The 13,964-nt window shown below is 41.3% G+C and overlaps 5 protein-coding genes across 6 annotated transcripts in view; 4 read left to right on the forward strand and 1 right to left on the reverse strand.

The window, feature by feature from the left end:
- Positions 1-13,964, forward strand: part of LOC126556023 (eukaryotic translation initiation factor 2D) — a 526,420-nt gene that overhangs the window by 367,741 nt on the left and 144,715 nt on the right. The window lies entirely within an intron of this gene.
- The window catches only part of LOC126556469 (small integral membrane protein 20-like), a 389,536-nt gene that overhangs the window by 211,448 nt on the left and 164,124 nt on the right, over positions 1-13,964 (forward strand). The gene's annotated exons all lie outside the window — the stretch shown is intronic.
- LOC126556308 (peroxiredoxin-6-like) overlaps positions 1-13,964 on the reverse strand; it is a 270,155-nt gene that overhangs the window by 93,699 nt on the left and 162,492 nt on the right. The gene's annotated exons all lie outside the window — the stretch shown is intronic.
- On the forward strand, positions 9,298-10,110 carry LOC126556265 (uncharacterized). The gene has a single exon (XM_050211501.1). The coding sequence runs from the start codon at positions 9,298-9,300 to the stop codon at positions 10,108-10,110; it is 813 nt and encodes a 270-aa protein (XP_050067458.1).
- Positions 12,854-13,912, forward strand: LOC126556206 (guanine nucleotide-binding protein subunit beta-like protein 1). Its single transcript, XM_050211433.1, has 2 exons — positions 12,854-12,998; positions 13,076-13,912. The coding sequence occupies exons 1-2, from the start codon at positions 12,861-12,863 to the stop codon at positions 13,907-13,909; spliced, it is 972 nt and encodes a 323-aa protein (XP_050067390.1). The 5' UTR covers positions 12,854-12,860; the 3' UTR covers positions 13,910-13,912.

Below are 13,964 nucleotides of genomic sequence, written 5' to 3' on the forward strand. Positions count from 1 at the left end.
TGGGGATTCATTGCAAAACCTTCCAAAAAAAAATGCTGACGTGAAAGTCAGTCGTGCTACTTGGCGCGAAAAACAATCACGAAGAACGAAATGATACTTTCATGATTTTTACCGAGGAAAAACTCACCAATCTGTTTTACCACCATCACCACCGCTGGCCCTGCTGACCCCCGGGAACCAAAGCGGTTGGGTGACTGTGATTTATGACCCCCGAGGGAATAGCACAAAACTTCACACATACAGACACATACGGACACAAATGTGTGCACATTTTTCTGATTCGTGAGACTCGTCAGCAATATCTGGAAGGTGGTTTTGCAATTTTCACCTGTTGCTTGAGCTTGTACTGGACTGCAAAGAATAAGGCATTCCCTTTTCTCATAGTGTCTCATGTTGCAGTGTTCCTAAAGCAGTTCTACCGAAAGTACCAATCGGATAATGTAAAATCTTGGACGCCACAACGCAGCGTAGCCCTTTTTTGACATCAGGTGCTTTGCACAAAAGCTACTTTTAAGTTACCTGCACAAAGGTTTCACGCTAATCATGCTCACTAATGCAATTTTCCGATGGATTTCTTCATTGTTTCTCTTGCTTTTGTGACAATCTAAGAGTTTGATCACGAGAAACATTACTTTTGCTTTTATTACCGCTGGTGGGATTTCTAGGAGGATAAAATATTCTGGTTTATAAATTTAATAGAATGTTCAATACACATTAAAACTTTATTTATCATTTTTCCTCCTCAACTCAGCTATCATTTTCTGTGCCTTTGCTTGACACATCTCAACCCAGTCAATCGAACAGCTCGTGTGACTCGTGTCCGAAATATCAAGACCGTAAAAATGGCTCGCTAACTCTCTAAAGACCATCCCCATCTGGCTAACACGCTTTGGTCACTTTGGGAGTGAAAATAATGAAATAAACGAACGTAAATTGATTTATTCGATTCCGGCTCCGATAAACGACATCGAGACAGTCTTGATGCTATCGTTTCGGTTGGTTAGAAATAACGGAAAAACTGTTGCAGGAATGTTACGATGACCGATACGGACTTTGCTATTGACATGTTCCGATATTCTTTTGAAGTAAAGTGATGGAATTTTGCTAGCTCTTTCTTACGAACACAGCTAGTTGAAGGAGCCTGTTTGGAAATGTTAGACGATTTATTTTTTGATACCCAGATGTGTACTCAATTTCAAGAGATTTCACATTTTTCAAGAGACACCTTATCCCGGATGGGCTCGGTTGATAGCTTTTGTTGCCATAACACCTTTCTCTGGTTGTTGTGTCGTGGATGTTGCATTTGTATCATCCCTTCTTCTTGCAGCGAGTTTCCAAGAATGAAGATTGTTGATCTTTTTTTGTGGACAAACAGCATAGACGCACTGTTTGTCCTTGCTGGCGAGTTTCAAACCTCCAAACCTTCGGCGTATCTGGCAGTTTGCTATCGGTAGCCCTGATGCTGGTAACATGTATTGATCGAGGAGCCACAGAAGCTTTACCGAGTCTCAAAAGCAACTCACCCCATATATATCATCAGCATCAAGACCACCGACAACCGTTTCTGATCCCCTTTTTACCCGACAATCGCGTTTGCCGAGAGGCGACCGGCGGCGAATAGGGGAAGGATCAAAAGGGTGATTCCGATCTCTTCCTATTGCCCGAACGGCTGCCAAGAACCCGGGTTTAGCCACATCGAACTCCACACATGATCAGAGGACGTTCATTGCATAATGGTTCGACATAAGTCTAGACATCATGCGAATGAACGCACGATCTACCGCGAGCCCGTGAAACCAGAGACGCAGGGAGACCCGGATTACCGGTAGATTACCGGTAGACGAATAGTCAGTTCTAAGTACGATGGCTGATCACAGTTTCTGTACGATTGGGCATTTATTCTCCATAATTAAATCCTTTCACCTGTTGAGCACACACGGTAAATGTATTTCCGATTGGCACACATCTAAAACGATGTAACAACACAAACCAAAGCGGATCTGATACCAGTCACGTATAGTTTTTCTTAACCAGGATTTATCAAATTTACGAGATGGTTTGCGTTTATCTACGCATTTTACTTGCAGAAGGTTCGAATTCGAAAATGACTTCAATTATCTCCGATATCCCAAGCTATTGTTGAGTAAAACCACTCACCATTTCCCCGAAAAAAAAAACAAAGAAAACAAAAACCTCCACAAACATTAGCAAGGTCGACACTTAACTGACACTAAAATGGTCGAGGGAGAAAAAAAAAGCTTCGTAAAAATTATTACACACAAGGCACTGGAAAAAAGGAAAATCCAATCACACCCAAAAGGCCGGAGCTCATCGTAAAATCGAACACATTATTTGGCGCTTAAGATATCCGACATTTCAAGCCTCTCACTCAGAGAAGGTTAGCGCTATTTCTTTTTTTTTTGCTCCTCTTTTTTCTCTATTGACCCTAAAATCACTTCCAAATCTTACCGTATCTCGCGCGTCATGGGCTGTGAACTTTTATTGGGACCATTTTTCCTACTGCTACTGCTGAGTGTATCTTCCCTTCCCCTGGAATGGCAATTGTTCGCTTCGTCGAAAGCAAGTCGCAGTTCGTTTGTTTTTTCGCGTTTCACCCGATGCCTTGAAGCTATGCTACGGTTCATCCTGAGAGATGAAAATATTAAACCATTTTACAGCTAAATTAGATTAAACCTCGGCCATTTGGTCCTACACAATACACACACACACGCACACATTTTCTACTGGAAAATTGTCGGGAAATGTATTTTTGACGCTCGAGATGACTCTGTCCGATCGCCATCTTGCTAGACAATGGTTTCTGTTCCTTTTTTCGTCTTCTTGAAGATCGCGAAAGGGGTTCCGTCTCGGTTTAGAAAAAAAAACGATTCAAAAGGCACCGTGTGTTGGCGGTTAGCCGATTCACAAAGTTTGGACAAACAGTGTAAGACGCTTTCGCTGTGATATTTTCCATTTTAACGCGAATGATAAATAATGGAAAAACAGATATCCCCGTGTACCGACCTACGTCGCCTCTCGTGAGGATCGCCCAGCATCAAAATGCCAGCGTACGGATAATGGAGCTGGAGTTGTGGTGTGCTGTTTTTTGTCTACCGCTTGCGTTCCCATATCTACATTCAACAAGCAACCCAGCACGTGCCACTTACCCGGCGCTTCTTTAATATAAATTAGTCTTCCTTTAGATGGGGATGAAGAAGGTTTGTCATCAATTTGGCGCACTCTGAGAAAAACAACAATCATTAAAGGAAAACGAAATAATACTGCGAGGCATGGCATAAAAATATTTTTACAACATTTTTCGGCTACCGCTGTTTCAAGGGTACCCATAAATAATGGTAAACTATGTGGAAAACGGAAGAACCGACAGCATCTTCAATCTGTCCGAGTTCCGGGTTTGAAAAAGAAAAAACAACCCTTAACCACATGGCAATATAGCGTTAGAGAAACATACCATTCATAAAATTCAATTTGTTGCACCTAATTAGGATGGGATTGAGAAGAAAACCGGCAGGCATCGTCGGAAAATGGTCCGAACCCTTGTGTTAGAGGTTTTGCTTAACCGAGAAAGCGAAAAGGACAGTGAGAGCGAGCGAGACAGGATTAAATCACAAAATCATTCCCTCTTCCTATTACGACCCTTCACTAGTGAAGGAAGGTTAACCTTTTGGAAAGATTTCCCAGACAAAAACCGGAAGGTCGCTCCGGTGATGAAAATGCATGCCATCCCGACCCCGGGGAGGTGGCCATCAGCTGCTCGTAAAACGGCGCGTAGAAAGATTCCGTTTGCATTTTTTATAGCACAACGAAGCCACGTTTGGATGCTTTAACCCTGCCCGGTAAACCCAGCCCCAAGGTCAGTGATGGAAAAAAGGCATCCCTCATTTTTCGCTGCGTTATGCTTTGCGTCCCATCTTTCCCGAGCGAATCCCTGCGCGGCGTGGCGCTTGTTGAACGTTATGGTAGCTATGAAGGTACCAGTAACGATCGTGCAAAGTGATAGGAGGTATTATCCATGTTATATGACAGGTTTCCCAGCTTTCGGTGGAAGATCTTAAGAAGATTGTCTGTCACGTGCACCGGTACCGGTACTGATAAAGATTTGCCCAAAGTCCATTAAAAATTGATCCACTTCCGGGTATCAGTTTCGCGACCTGTCAAGCCACGTCCACGAGGCTGATTTTCGGTGGACAAAAACTACCGCTGAATTCAAAAGCTGCAAACCATTCTTAAGCAGATGAACATTATCTTTTCCCAGCAAGCTTCGCAATTTGGTTCGAAAGAAATTGACGAAAAGTCTGGCTTTTATGGACACGAATATCATTAGACTACAATTTGTACATGATGGTTAAGTTGTACATTATTTTTTCGCGGTATTTATGATACCATGGATGAATCGAGTTCGTGGGATATGATTTCAATCTTTATGATTATTGCAGAACATCTGAGAACTGGATGGAAAACAACTTGCTGCTTGAAAGCCTAATCGGATATTCGTTTATTCAGGACTTCCCACTAGTTAGGTTCGTTTACAAAAGATTACAACCTGTTTATGTTTCGTATCTTCCCGGCTAAGGCGCTTTTGTGTTCCCTCCTTTCCCTCCAAAGCAAGGTACAGCTGGAACAAATAATCAAACTTCTAAATGCCACGCAGTGCGCTGATGTCAAACTTCGTCCCACGTAGCAAACTACATTCTACCGAAAAAAAACACTTTGGGACCAGCAGCAAGCGCTGACGCCATGGACTCTGGAGTTGTTGGTCCTTGCATAGAATCGAATAACACTCCACCCCACCCCAACGTAACGCAGGGTGCGGTCAAACCGTGCAACAATAGTTTCTTCCTTCACAGGGCTTGGCCGCAACAGACATGTATAGGCCCCCCTCGAATTCGTTCCTGTGGCGTGCCCTGTTCGATGTCTAACGTCATCAACGAAAACTTTTTATCACTATGCGAAGGCGTTTATTTATCGCTCGCTACATCCCACTGATGGTGTCGCGTCCTTTTGCCTAAGCTTGTCCAACAACGATCAAACAAGGCTTCCTTCAAACGGCTCGATGTAGAGCATTGGGCGGGTAGAAGGGTCGCAATGACGTCACTATTGTGACGCCTTCGTTACAAGTGAGTTAGCCATTCTTTAGTGTCCTGGTCTTTTGCAACTTACGGTAGCAGCGACAACCAAACCCTTCTGGGCAATCCTCGGGTTGTTGAATTCGTAAATCGAACTTTCCAACCCATTGATCCCGGGGGCCGGTGAACAACTTCCCCGATGAAGACACTTTAGCTCCCTGCTGGGACTTTCACAGCGCTAGCATTCCGGTGCTTACATACGGACACATAACGATATCCTCATTCACCCGGCCCCAGCAGGGTGACAGTTTAGCGACGAAAATATGTTTTATGGACCGTGCTACAACTTATGTGCTGTGAACGTGGAGCTGTGAAACAGGGTGTTCAATATTTATCACCCACGTCATGTCGTAGTCGTACAGTTGTCCAGCCTTTGGCACATTTATTTCGTAATAAATATGGAGCTGAACCTTCGTGCAATCGGCACAGTTTGACACATTGCAATGCTATTTTTTTTAAAGCATCTAAAACACAAACGATCATTTATTCGTAAAAGATCAAACATTTCATGCGACAGTGAATTACACACCGCGTTCGTTGCCTAACTTACTACCCATTAAAATAATGCATTTTTAGATGAAATAGCTTCATCAGGCGAGTTGTGCAAGTTAGGTGCCTATAGCATGCAGTAATAACTTCCAGAGAAAACAACCATTCACAGCCATTACCCATTCTCATATATCGTACGAGTCATGCATTTTTAAAACAAAAAAAACCGATGAGCTTTCATAAGCACAATTATTGACAATTATTTTCTATTTATCTGCCATTTTTGAATAACTTTTTCGCTGAAAATTCGAACAAAATGTGTGTTTGCGTGTTTTAATGTATATTAGATTATGTTGATAAACAGAATAAAAAAAGATAAATTTATGAAACAAAGAAATATAAAACAAAACGAAGAAGAGAAGGTAAAAGATAAAAGAAAAGAAGGTAAAAGATAAGAAAACAAAACAAGAGAAAAGAAAAGAAAAAAAGAGCTCACTTAAATTAACATCGATAACCAAAGACACGAACGAGCAAAACGAAATGAGATACGATGTATCGAAACCTAAGTGAAAAACACAATCACAAGAACGGTTCAAAAGTGAACAAAGCAAAAAACAAACATGCTAATAATCTCATAACAAATAACAAACAAAACAAACAAACGAAAAGCTTACTATAACGCACTTTTTCTTAAGTGTTGTGATGCACCACCAAAAAGCACCATTAACAATTGCACTTAAATATTTAGCCCGTAAGAAAAATACCAAAAACAACTGATACTGCACTTTACCAAAACAAAACAAGAGACAACTAAACTACGAGCCTAAGAGTCAAACATCGCTGAGCTGAGCAGATGACCGTGGCACTAGTTTTATTGACGTGAGTGTGTACATTTGCCAAGTTTAGAGTATCTTTTTTATTCCTGTTACATCCACGATAAGCACAATGACAGACGTGGTGAAACTAAAGGAAAGGCGCTGAATAGTTCTACTAATCAACACCGGCGCATGTGAACACAGCAGAAAACCAAAGAAATGTTTCACACAAGCGCGAACCGATTCGTTCGAGGCAAAAGCTAGCAATGTGAGTAATGAAACGAGACTATGGAAAAAGAAGGTAAGAGATGTGAAAAAAATATTCAACCAACCAACCAACAAAAAAAAACGCAAACAAACAAACGAGTGTAACCAGAAGCCTAAAACATAGCATTAACCAGTAAACAATTCATTTTAACGAGCCTAACAAAAGGAAAAAAAAATCAAGCCCAACCCAAAAGCTAACGCAAAATTGGGGGAAGGATGGGGCGAAAGAAAAAGCAAAAAATGGTGAACGTGATAAAATCGATAAAAAAGACTTGCTGTAAATAATCATTTAGTCACTAAATGGCGCCGCCACCAAACCGATATCGGAACTGATATCGTTGAGCGCATTTGCTGCTGCCTGGACAGAGATGATCGAAGGCTCGAACTATCCAGGCAGTGAATAATGAAGAGTGAACGAACGGAGGAGAACACGATTCTTAAACCATCCAGAAACAGCAAAAAGGAATAAAGCATTAGCGTGTAACTAATTGTATTCCATAAACAAATAATATTACACTAAAAAAAAAACTCCATACAAAGTGGATGTCGGAGATCGACCATTCAAAGTCGATGCACAATGGCGATGCAAAGAGTCAAAATCCGGCCCACGGTTACAAAACCTCCCCACGCAAAGCGTCAATGCTCTAACTGCTCTTTTAAACATTTAAACTTTGCCTGCAAAATGCAACTATCGAGCTACTCCAAAAACTGCACAAAAACAGCATACAACATTCGTAAGGCAGGAGAACTACGACTCTTGAGAATTTTCACTACTTCGTTCGCGCAATACCAATCCCTTGCACGAGTCTTTTAATGTGAGATGCAAACGAAACGAATAAAACGCACGTACACAAAACACAAAACGGTAACATGACAATCGACACCGGCCAATGTGAATGAGCTGATACATTAAACCCGATATAGAAAGATATCCACGAAACTAACCACACTCTCTTCCCGTTCCACCACAAATGAGCACCGAACCCTTGTGACAAACGATGGACCATTTGTTAAGGTCAACGAAAAAACCTGCAAACAAAATACCGCAAGAAGCTACCGGAAGCTAGTCACAGTACTACGCCCCCTGCAACATAGCAAACCAATCGATAATGATACTAACAGACACAGAAAAAAAAGAAAGCAACAAATGCTAGAATTATGCATTCCGTTACAAAACAAAACAAGCAAAATAACCCCAGAGCGAGTTGTGCAAAGATGTGCAGCTAACACTGACTGTTTAGAAGCAAATAGATAACGATAACGATATACATAAAAGCATTATGCTAAAACAAAACCAACCACACCTGTTAATACAAAACCGAAACCCCCAAAACACTTACTCGATGTATAATAAACACACACAATTAAAATCAATTTTCCGTTAGTTACTTACACTGCTTTTCATGAAGAACTTGTAGTACAACTACAATTCCGCAACGATCTGCTCATATTTTTACTCTTTCGTAAAATCCAAGCCAAGTAAAGCAACAAACAATACCAAACATGTTAGAGAAATCTGTTGCAAGCGTTTCGTAACAAAGCAAAGCTCCCATCAAAAGTAACTTAAAAACAAAAGTGCAAACAGAAACCGTGGCGTGGCGTGTCCCATTGTTTCTCCAAACTGCACTATCAAAAGAAACAAAAAAGCAGAAAAAGTTCAACAACAAAAAAAAACGTGCTATCTGAAACTGTAAGACACGTTTATAAAAAAAAAAACAATCTTTAACTAAGCTCTACCATCTGCACAATGGTGTTTGGAAAATTGTTTACTCGCACGTCATAGAGATCGGCACAACAAAACTCGCGATGTTGACACACACACACACACACACAAGAAAACACCGCAAAATATTACACAAACAGAGCAGCTATTACGAAAACAGCTCATCCAAAACCCAAACTATGTAAGGAAGGAAAGAAAAAGAGAGCAAACAAAAAAAACATGAACAAAATTGTAAAATACTTCACCAAACAACAGTGAAAGAAACAATGCAACAATGGAAAAGAAGCAAAAGTAAACAAGTAAACTACACCGACACAAAAAAAACACACACCAATCAGACAGACAGAATACAAATGCTCTTATTATAAAGGATATTAAAAATGGAAAACAAAAGATTATATACATCGTAAAATATATTATATATATATACATATACCTAAAACATATAATGTATGTGAAATAAATGCCTCAGTCAGTATGAACAAAATTGTTTCTTGCATTATTTTTTTTTTATCCTAATTACCTATTTCAACAAAAATACCACAAAAAATATATGACTTGTGTATTGTTCCGCTGTTTTTTTTTCTATTTCTTTGCGTTCTTAATAATTCAGATTAATATATTCCCACAAAATGTTACATTCAATTAAGCTCAAATTAAACATTCGATCAATTCCCATCGATGAAAACCACCTCCAGGTATGTTAAAACCCTACAAAAAACCTCACCCATCTCTTAATTGGTCCTATTATCAATTAAACATTATTCAAATCACCACTAAATCATGCCTTGCAGCGTTACTGCTTTAGGCATCAATGGGGAAACGCCATTCGTAGCAGCGTAGCGAAACCGTTAGGATGTACCTACTGGAACGACTCCGTGCTGTGGTAAGACGTCGCCTCGAACGTCACTCACTGGAACCGCGCGAACAGTACAACGCCATCGTGAGGGGCATTAATACTATCGGTGGTCTGGTCGGGATCGATGTTTTTTCACCAAACTTTTCACCGGGAAATGTTCACCTCCGGCTGGTGCTGCTGAACTCGTTTGCATTTTTCTGGATCAATCTGTACAACCTAACCACCACGTACGGTAATCTGGTCGATTTTATGTTCTGTCTCGAGACGCTCCTGTACGTGTTCATCGCCTGGATCAAGATGCACGTGTTTGTGAAGCATAAAACGCTCATACTGAAGCTGCATCAATTTATGGTAGAATTCTTCGACCAATTTCAAGGCGATCCCGAACAGGACGCATTACTCGTCAAGACATTGCAGGACACATTCCTGCTGGTGGCACTGTTCGGATTCTGCTCTAGTGCAGCGGCCGCACTCATCTTCGTGTACTCGTTAATCTGGTCGGTCTTTGTCGAATATGCGCTCCCGCTCGGCTTCTATATTCCCACGGTCGGTATGAACTATCTAGAGGGGTTCGCTTTGAACTATGCGTTTCAACTGCTAGAAAGTGCCCTCATGGTGTCCGGGATCATCTCCAGTGAGACTGCTTTCTTCATGTTTTTGCAAAACGCTTGCCTGCAGGTCGATATGCTAAGGCTTGAGTTGGACCGGTTGGGTCGACTTGGCGCCTTGAACACCGATGGACGTCATACGGGTGAAATACGAACCCGGATACAAACGATCATCGAACATCATATCAAACATTTGGAGTAAGTAGACTAATAATTCACAGTAATGCTTAACGATCAACACCTCATCAATGGTTTGCTTTGCGCTTAAAGCTACTCCAAGAGCATGTGCAGTCTGTTCGAGCTACACTTCTTCATAGTTTTCGGTTGCATCTTCTGTCAGCTGACAAGCATTGTGGTGGTGATAGTATCAGTAAGATAGCAGATTAGGCCCTCAACGTATGCAACAATGAACGAAAAAAAAAACATTTCATTCTGTTTCCAGGTTCCCGATTGGTACCCAGGATACTTTCTTTTTATCATGCTAACAGTGCAATTGTTCTTCAGCTGTGCTCTAGGACAAGTGTTTAACATCAAGGTTTGTGGTGTTTTAAATCCGAAATTTCATTGTAAAAAAACATATCTTTGTTTTACCAAACAACATACTATGGCTTTCAGAGCGATGAGCTAACAGTGGCAATATACAACGTTCCCTGGTACAACATGGAAGTCTGCGATCAAAAAGCAATGAAACTATTATTACTAGCATCTCAACATCCGGGACGCCTTTCGTACGGTTTTGGCACAGTCAACATGCGAGCATTTTTAGAGGTAAAGATACATACTGAATACAAAATATTACATTTTATTCATAGCGCTACATATTCATATGATGAACTCATGGTTTTAGATTTACAGAAAGACCTACTCCATCGGAATGATGATGCTCAGCGTTAATGAAGAAGATTAGAAAGCCTTCTATTTGAAAGTTACAACGCTTTGTTCGACACTATGCATATTGAACTGGTTAAGCAATACGCACTTTGCAGGCTGTTTTTCACTTGTTATATTCAATTACTAAAGATTATATATTGATCAATGTCAATCACAAATACAATTAAAATAGCAAATCTGGTATTTCTTTTTAAATGGACAAATCTTCAATTTTATATGTTTTGTTTCGTATTAAACTGTAGCGTACCAGCGAAACAATATTTTATTAAAAGAAATACTTCAGACAAGCAGAAACAGACTTCAGTTAATTCCATACTTCAAATCTTTCAATTTTCCATGCCATAATTTCGGACAAACAATTCATTAAGCACAAGTTTATATTTTTAAATTTTTGATTTACACACATTTTAAGTAGAATCAGCTATCGATCGCACCAAGACCAATCTGTACAACAATAGCGGTACATCGATCAATCTGAAACAAAATGACACAATTTGTGGGAACGAAACAAATAGAAAAACCAATTAGGAACAATTAGGTTACAAAACAGAGAGCAAAAAACTATTGTAAAACTTGGGTATAAATAAATTTGATTTATAAGTCACTCGAGGGCGCAACCAGAGAGTTGACGGATTAGACTTGCCACAAGCTAAACCAGGCGTTCAATTCTTTCTAGAGGTTTGAGTATCCCCCACCCAGAGTAGGGCCTCAATTCTCTAACATGCCTGTAATGTTGTCTGGAGCCAAAGTTGTCTAGACGACTCTCTCTAAATGTAAGGCCTTGATATATCCAACGTTCCAGTGATGAAAATTCCCATCGGAAATCTTCAGACGGCCTGGACAGTCAATGTTCCCTCTACCACATGGCACCGTCCGATTCTTAATATTAACGATCATATTATTTATACGGGCGGTCCGGTGATAGAGACAACAGCGAAACCGGTCTTCACATGGCAGGACCGAAGTACAAATCTTGTATGAATCGTTCCGCTATAGTGATGACTGACTATTCAACTGGCACTAATAAGTTTAGTTAGACATTGGATGACCACGTGACATAGTAGGCTATCAAACCAAGAAGAAGAAGATAATTATTCCTATGATGAGATTACGCAAGATGAATACATATACAGTGATCACCACGATTCCGCATTTCACAACAGTTTTGGATACAAAGTAAATCTTTGAAGCATTCAATTGATATGTTGAAGTCGAAGGCATTCGAAGGAGCGTTAAAAAAGTAGACATGCTTATTATAGAGTAGCTATAACCTATAACCGACCAGCACTGGAATGGGGTTGAAAAATACGTAGCGTGTTCCTAATTCCATGAGATAGAGACGATGCACGCAGTATAGGATGAAAGGTCGGTGTGATTTCTTGATAGGCGTAAGTCAAGTTAAATTGCATTAAACCAGCTCAAGTCAAACAGTAGGAGAGGCAGTTGTAGGTAGTCCAAAGAACACATCTATACTCCAGAACCGATCGAAAGATCTTTATCTACTGCAGGTAGACAGTCTTAATCCACAGTGAGTCGTGAAACTCTTTGATTGTCCTGACAATGGGTCCATTTGATTAGTTACCTATGGCATTCGGCATGGGACAATGTTGCTTTGTTGGGGCACGCCAGAGCAGCTAATTATTTTATAAGAGATGATTTTGTCATTCTTTATGGCATACAAACGATTCATGAGATCAGATTAGTCCCGAGCGGAATTTAAAGAATCACTACGGTACATTCAACCCCACTTGAATTGTAAATCTTTCAGTGGCGCCATCTAGGTGTCAGTATGGCAACGACACGGTTTCGTTTAATACCACCGCTCCCAATACTTTACTGCAGACTGTCAAACTTGGTTATCTGTGCACAGTTGTTTTTGTGCTTTTCTACGAACAACAACAATAAACAGCTGTTTCCATTTGCGTGTTAATGTTTATCATTTTACGTGTTTAGTGCTATTTACTCGTTTATCACCTCCCAAACCGTCGGAATGGTAGGTCAACAATTCGGTACGGTATAAGTGAACCGAATCCTTTGCATCAACCATTTCCAAAAACAACCATGGCCTTACTTCCACCGGATCCGGTGTTTTGTTTGCGTTCGCCGGATGCTTGTTCGTACTATTCGCTTTGCTTTCACACTCCGGAGCACTTGTACGCCGGTACCGACAAAGGAACTGTTCAACTGTGGGAGTTACAGGTATGTCGAGACTCATCGAAACGTTTGCAAACAAAGCTTAATTATACCTTATTGTTATGCACTTCCTGCTCCTTCAGACAAATCGTACGTCATATCAACTTAGCGTAGGTTCGTGCCCGATTCTTTCCCTTGCCCACTCCACCGATGCCTTGATTACTCAGGAAAAGGACGGTTCGGTAAAGCTGTGGACACTTGCCGAAGCCGAGTATCTACTGCGCCACGAAATCTCCACCGAACACGTTGGATTCTGCCGTCTGGCACACGACGCACAATCTAATACTGTGATAATACCCCGTGACCGAGCAGCAATCAGTGTCCTGTGCGCTAAAACGTTCAGCGAAACGATGCGATTTTCTCCAACGGCCGACGATGAAAAGGCGCTTCCGTACGGCACCGTAATGTGCTTCCAGCCGATCGAAATCCAGAGCCAACGCTATCTGCTTGCCGGGTACGAGTCAGGAGCGCTCGTACTGTGGGACTATCGTACCGGCCGTCCGGTCGGTTCAACCTCTCACTACACTACGAATGATGCTGATTGTCTGCAAACGATCGATTACGATCCCGTCACCAACCGAGGTGTATGCGGTGGTTCGGCGGACAAACTGTTCGTGTTTTCTATCGACCGTCCGTCACAGCAGCTGGTACCGAAGTGTGAAATCGGCATCAAAAATGCCGGTGTACATCGGGTCCGCATCCGCAAGGATCTGAAGGTGTTTGCCAGTGCCGGATGGGATGGAAGGTTGCGAATTTTCTCATGGAAAAGCCTTCGACCGTTGGCGGTACTTACCGAGCACAAGGCGGAACTGTTGGATGTTGCGTACTCCGAAGCGAAAGTCACCATGTGGAACGCGCCGGTAATGGCTGCCGCCGGAAAAGACGGACAAATTTCACTGTGGGATTTGTACAAATGAAAACCAGCCATCCTCCTATACCCGAACAAAGAAGGCTGACAACACGTAGAAAAGC

Source organism: Anopheles maculipalpis, chromosome 2RL, assembly GCF_943734695.1.
Source record: "Anopheles maculipalpis chromosome 2RL, idAnoMacuDA_375_x, whole genome shotgun sequence".
Lineage (NCBI taxonomy): Eukaryota > Metazoa > Arthropoda > Insecta > Diptera > Culicidae > Anopheles > Anopheles maculipalpis.

Excerpts from the sequence above, each read along its gene's own strand:
- LOC126556265 (XM_050211501.1), top strand. The coding sequence starts at position 9,298 with ATGTACCTACTGGAACGACTCCGTGCTGTGGTAAGACGTCGCCTCGAA.
- LOC126556206 (XM_050211433.1), top strand. The coding sequence starts at position 12,861 with ATGGCCTTACTTCCACCGGATCCGGTGTTTTGTTTGCGTTCGCCGGAT. Across the intron at positions 12,999-13,075 it reads TTCAACTGTGGGAGTTACAG|ACAAATCGTACGTCATATCA; the intron begins GTATGTCGAGAC and ends CTGCTCCTTCAG.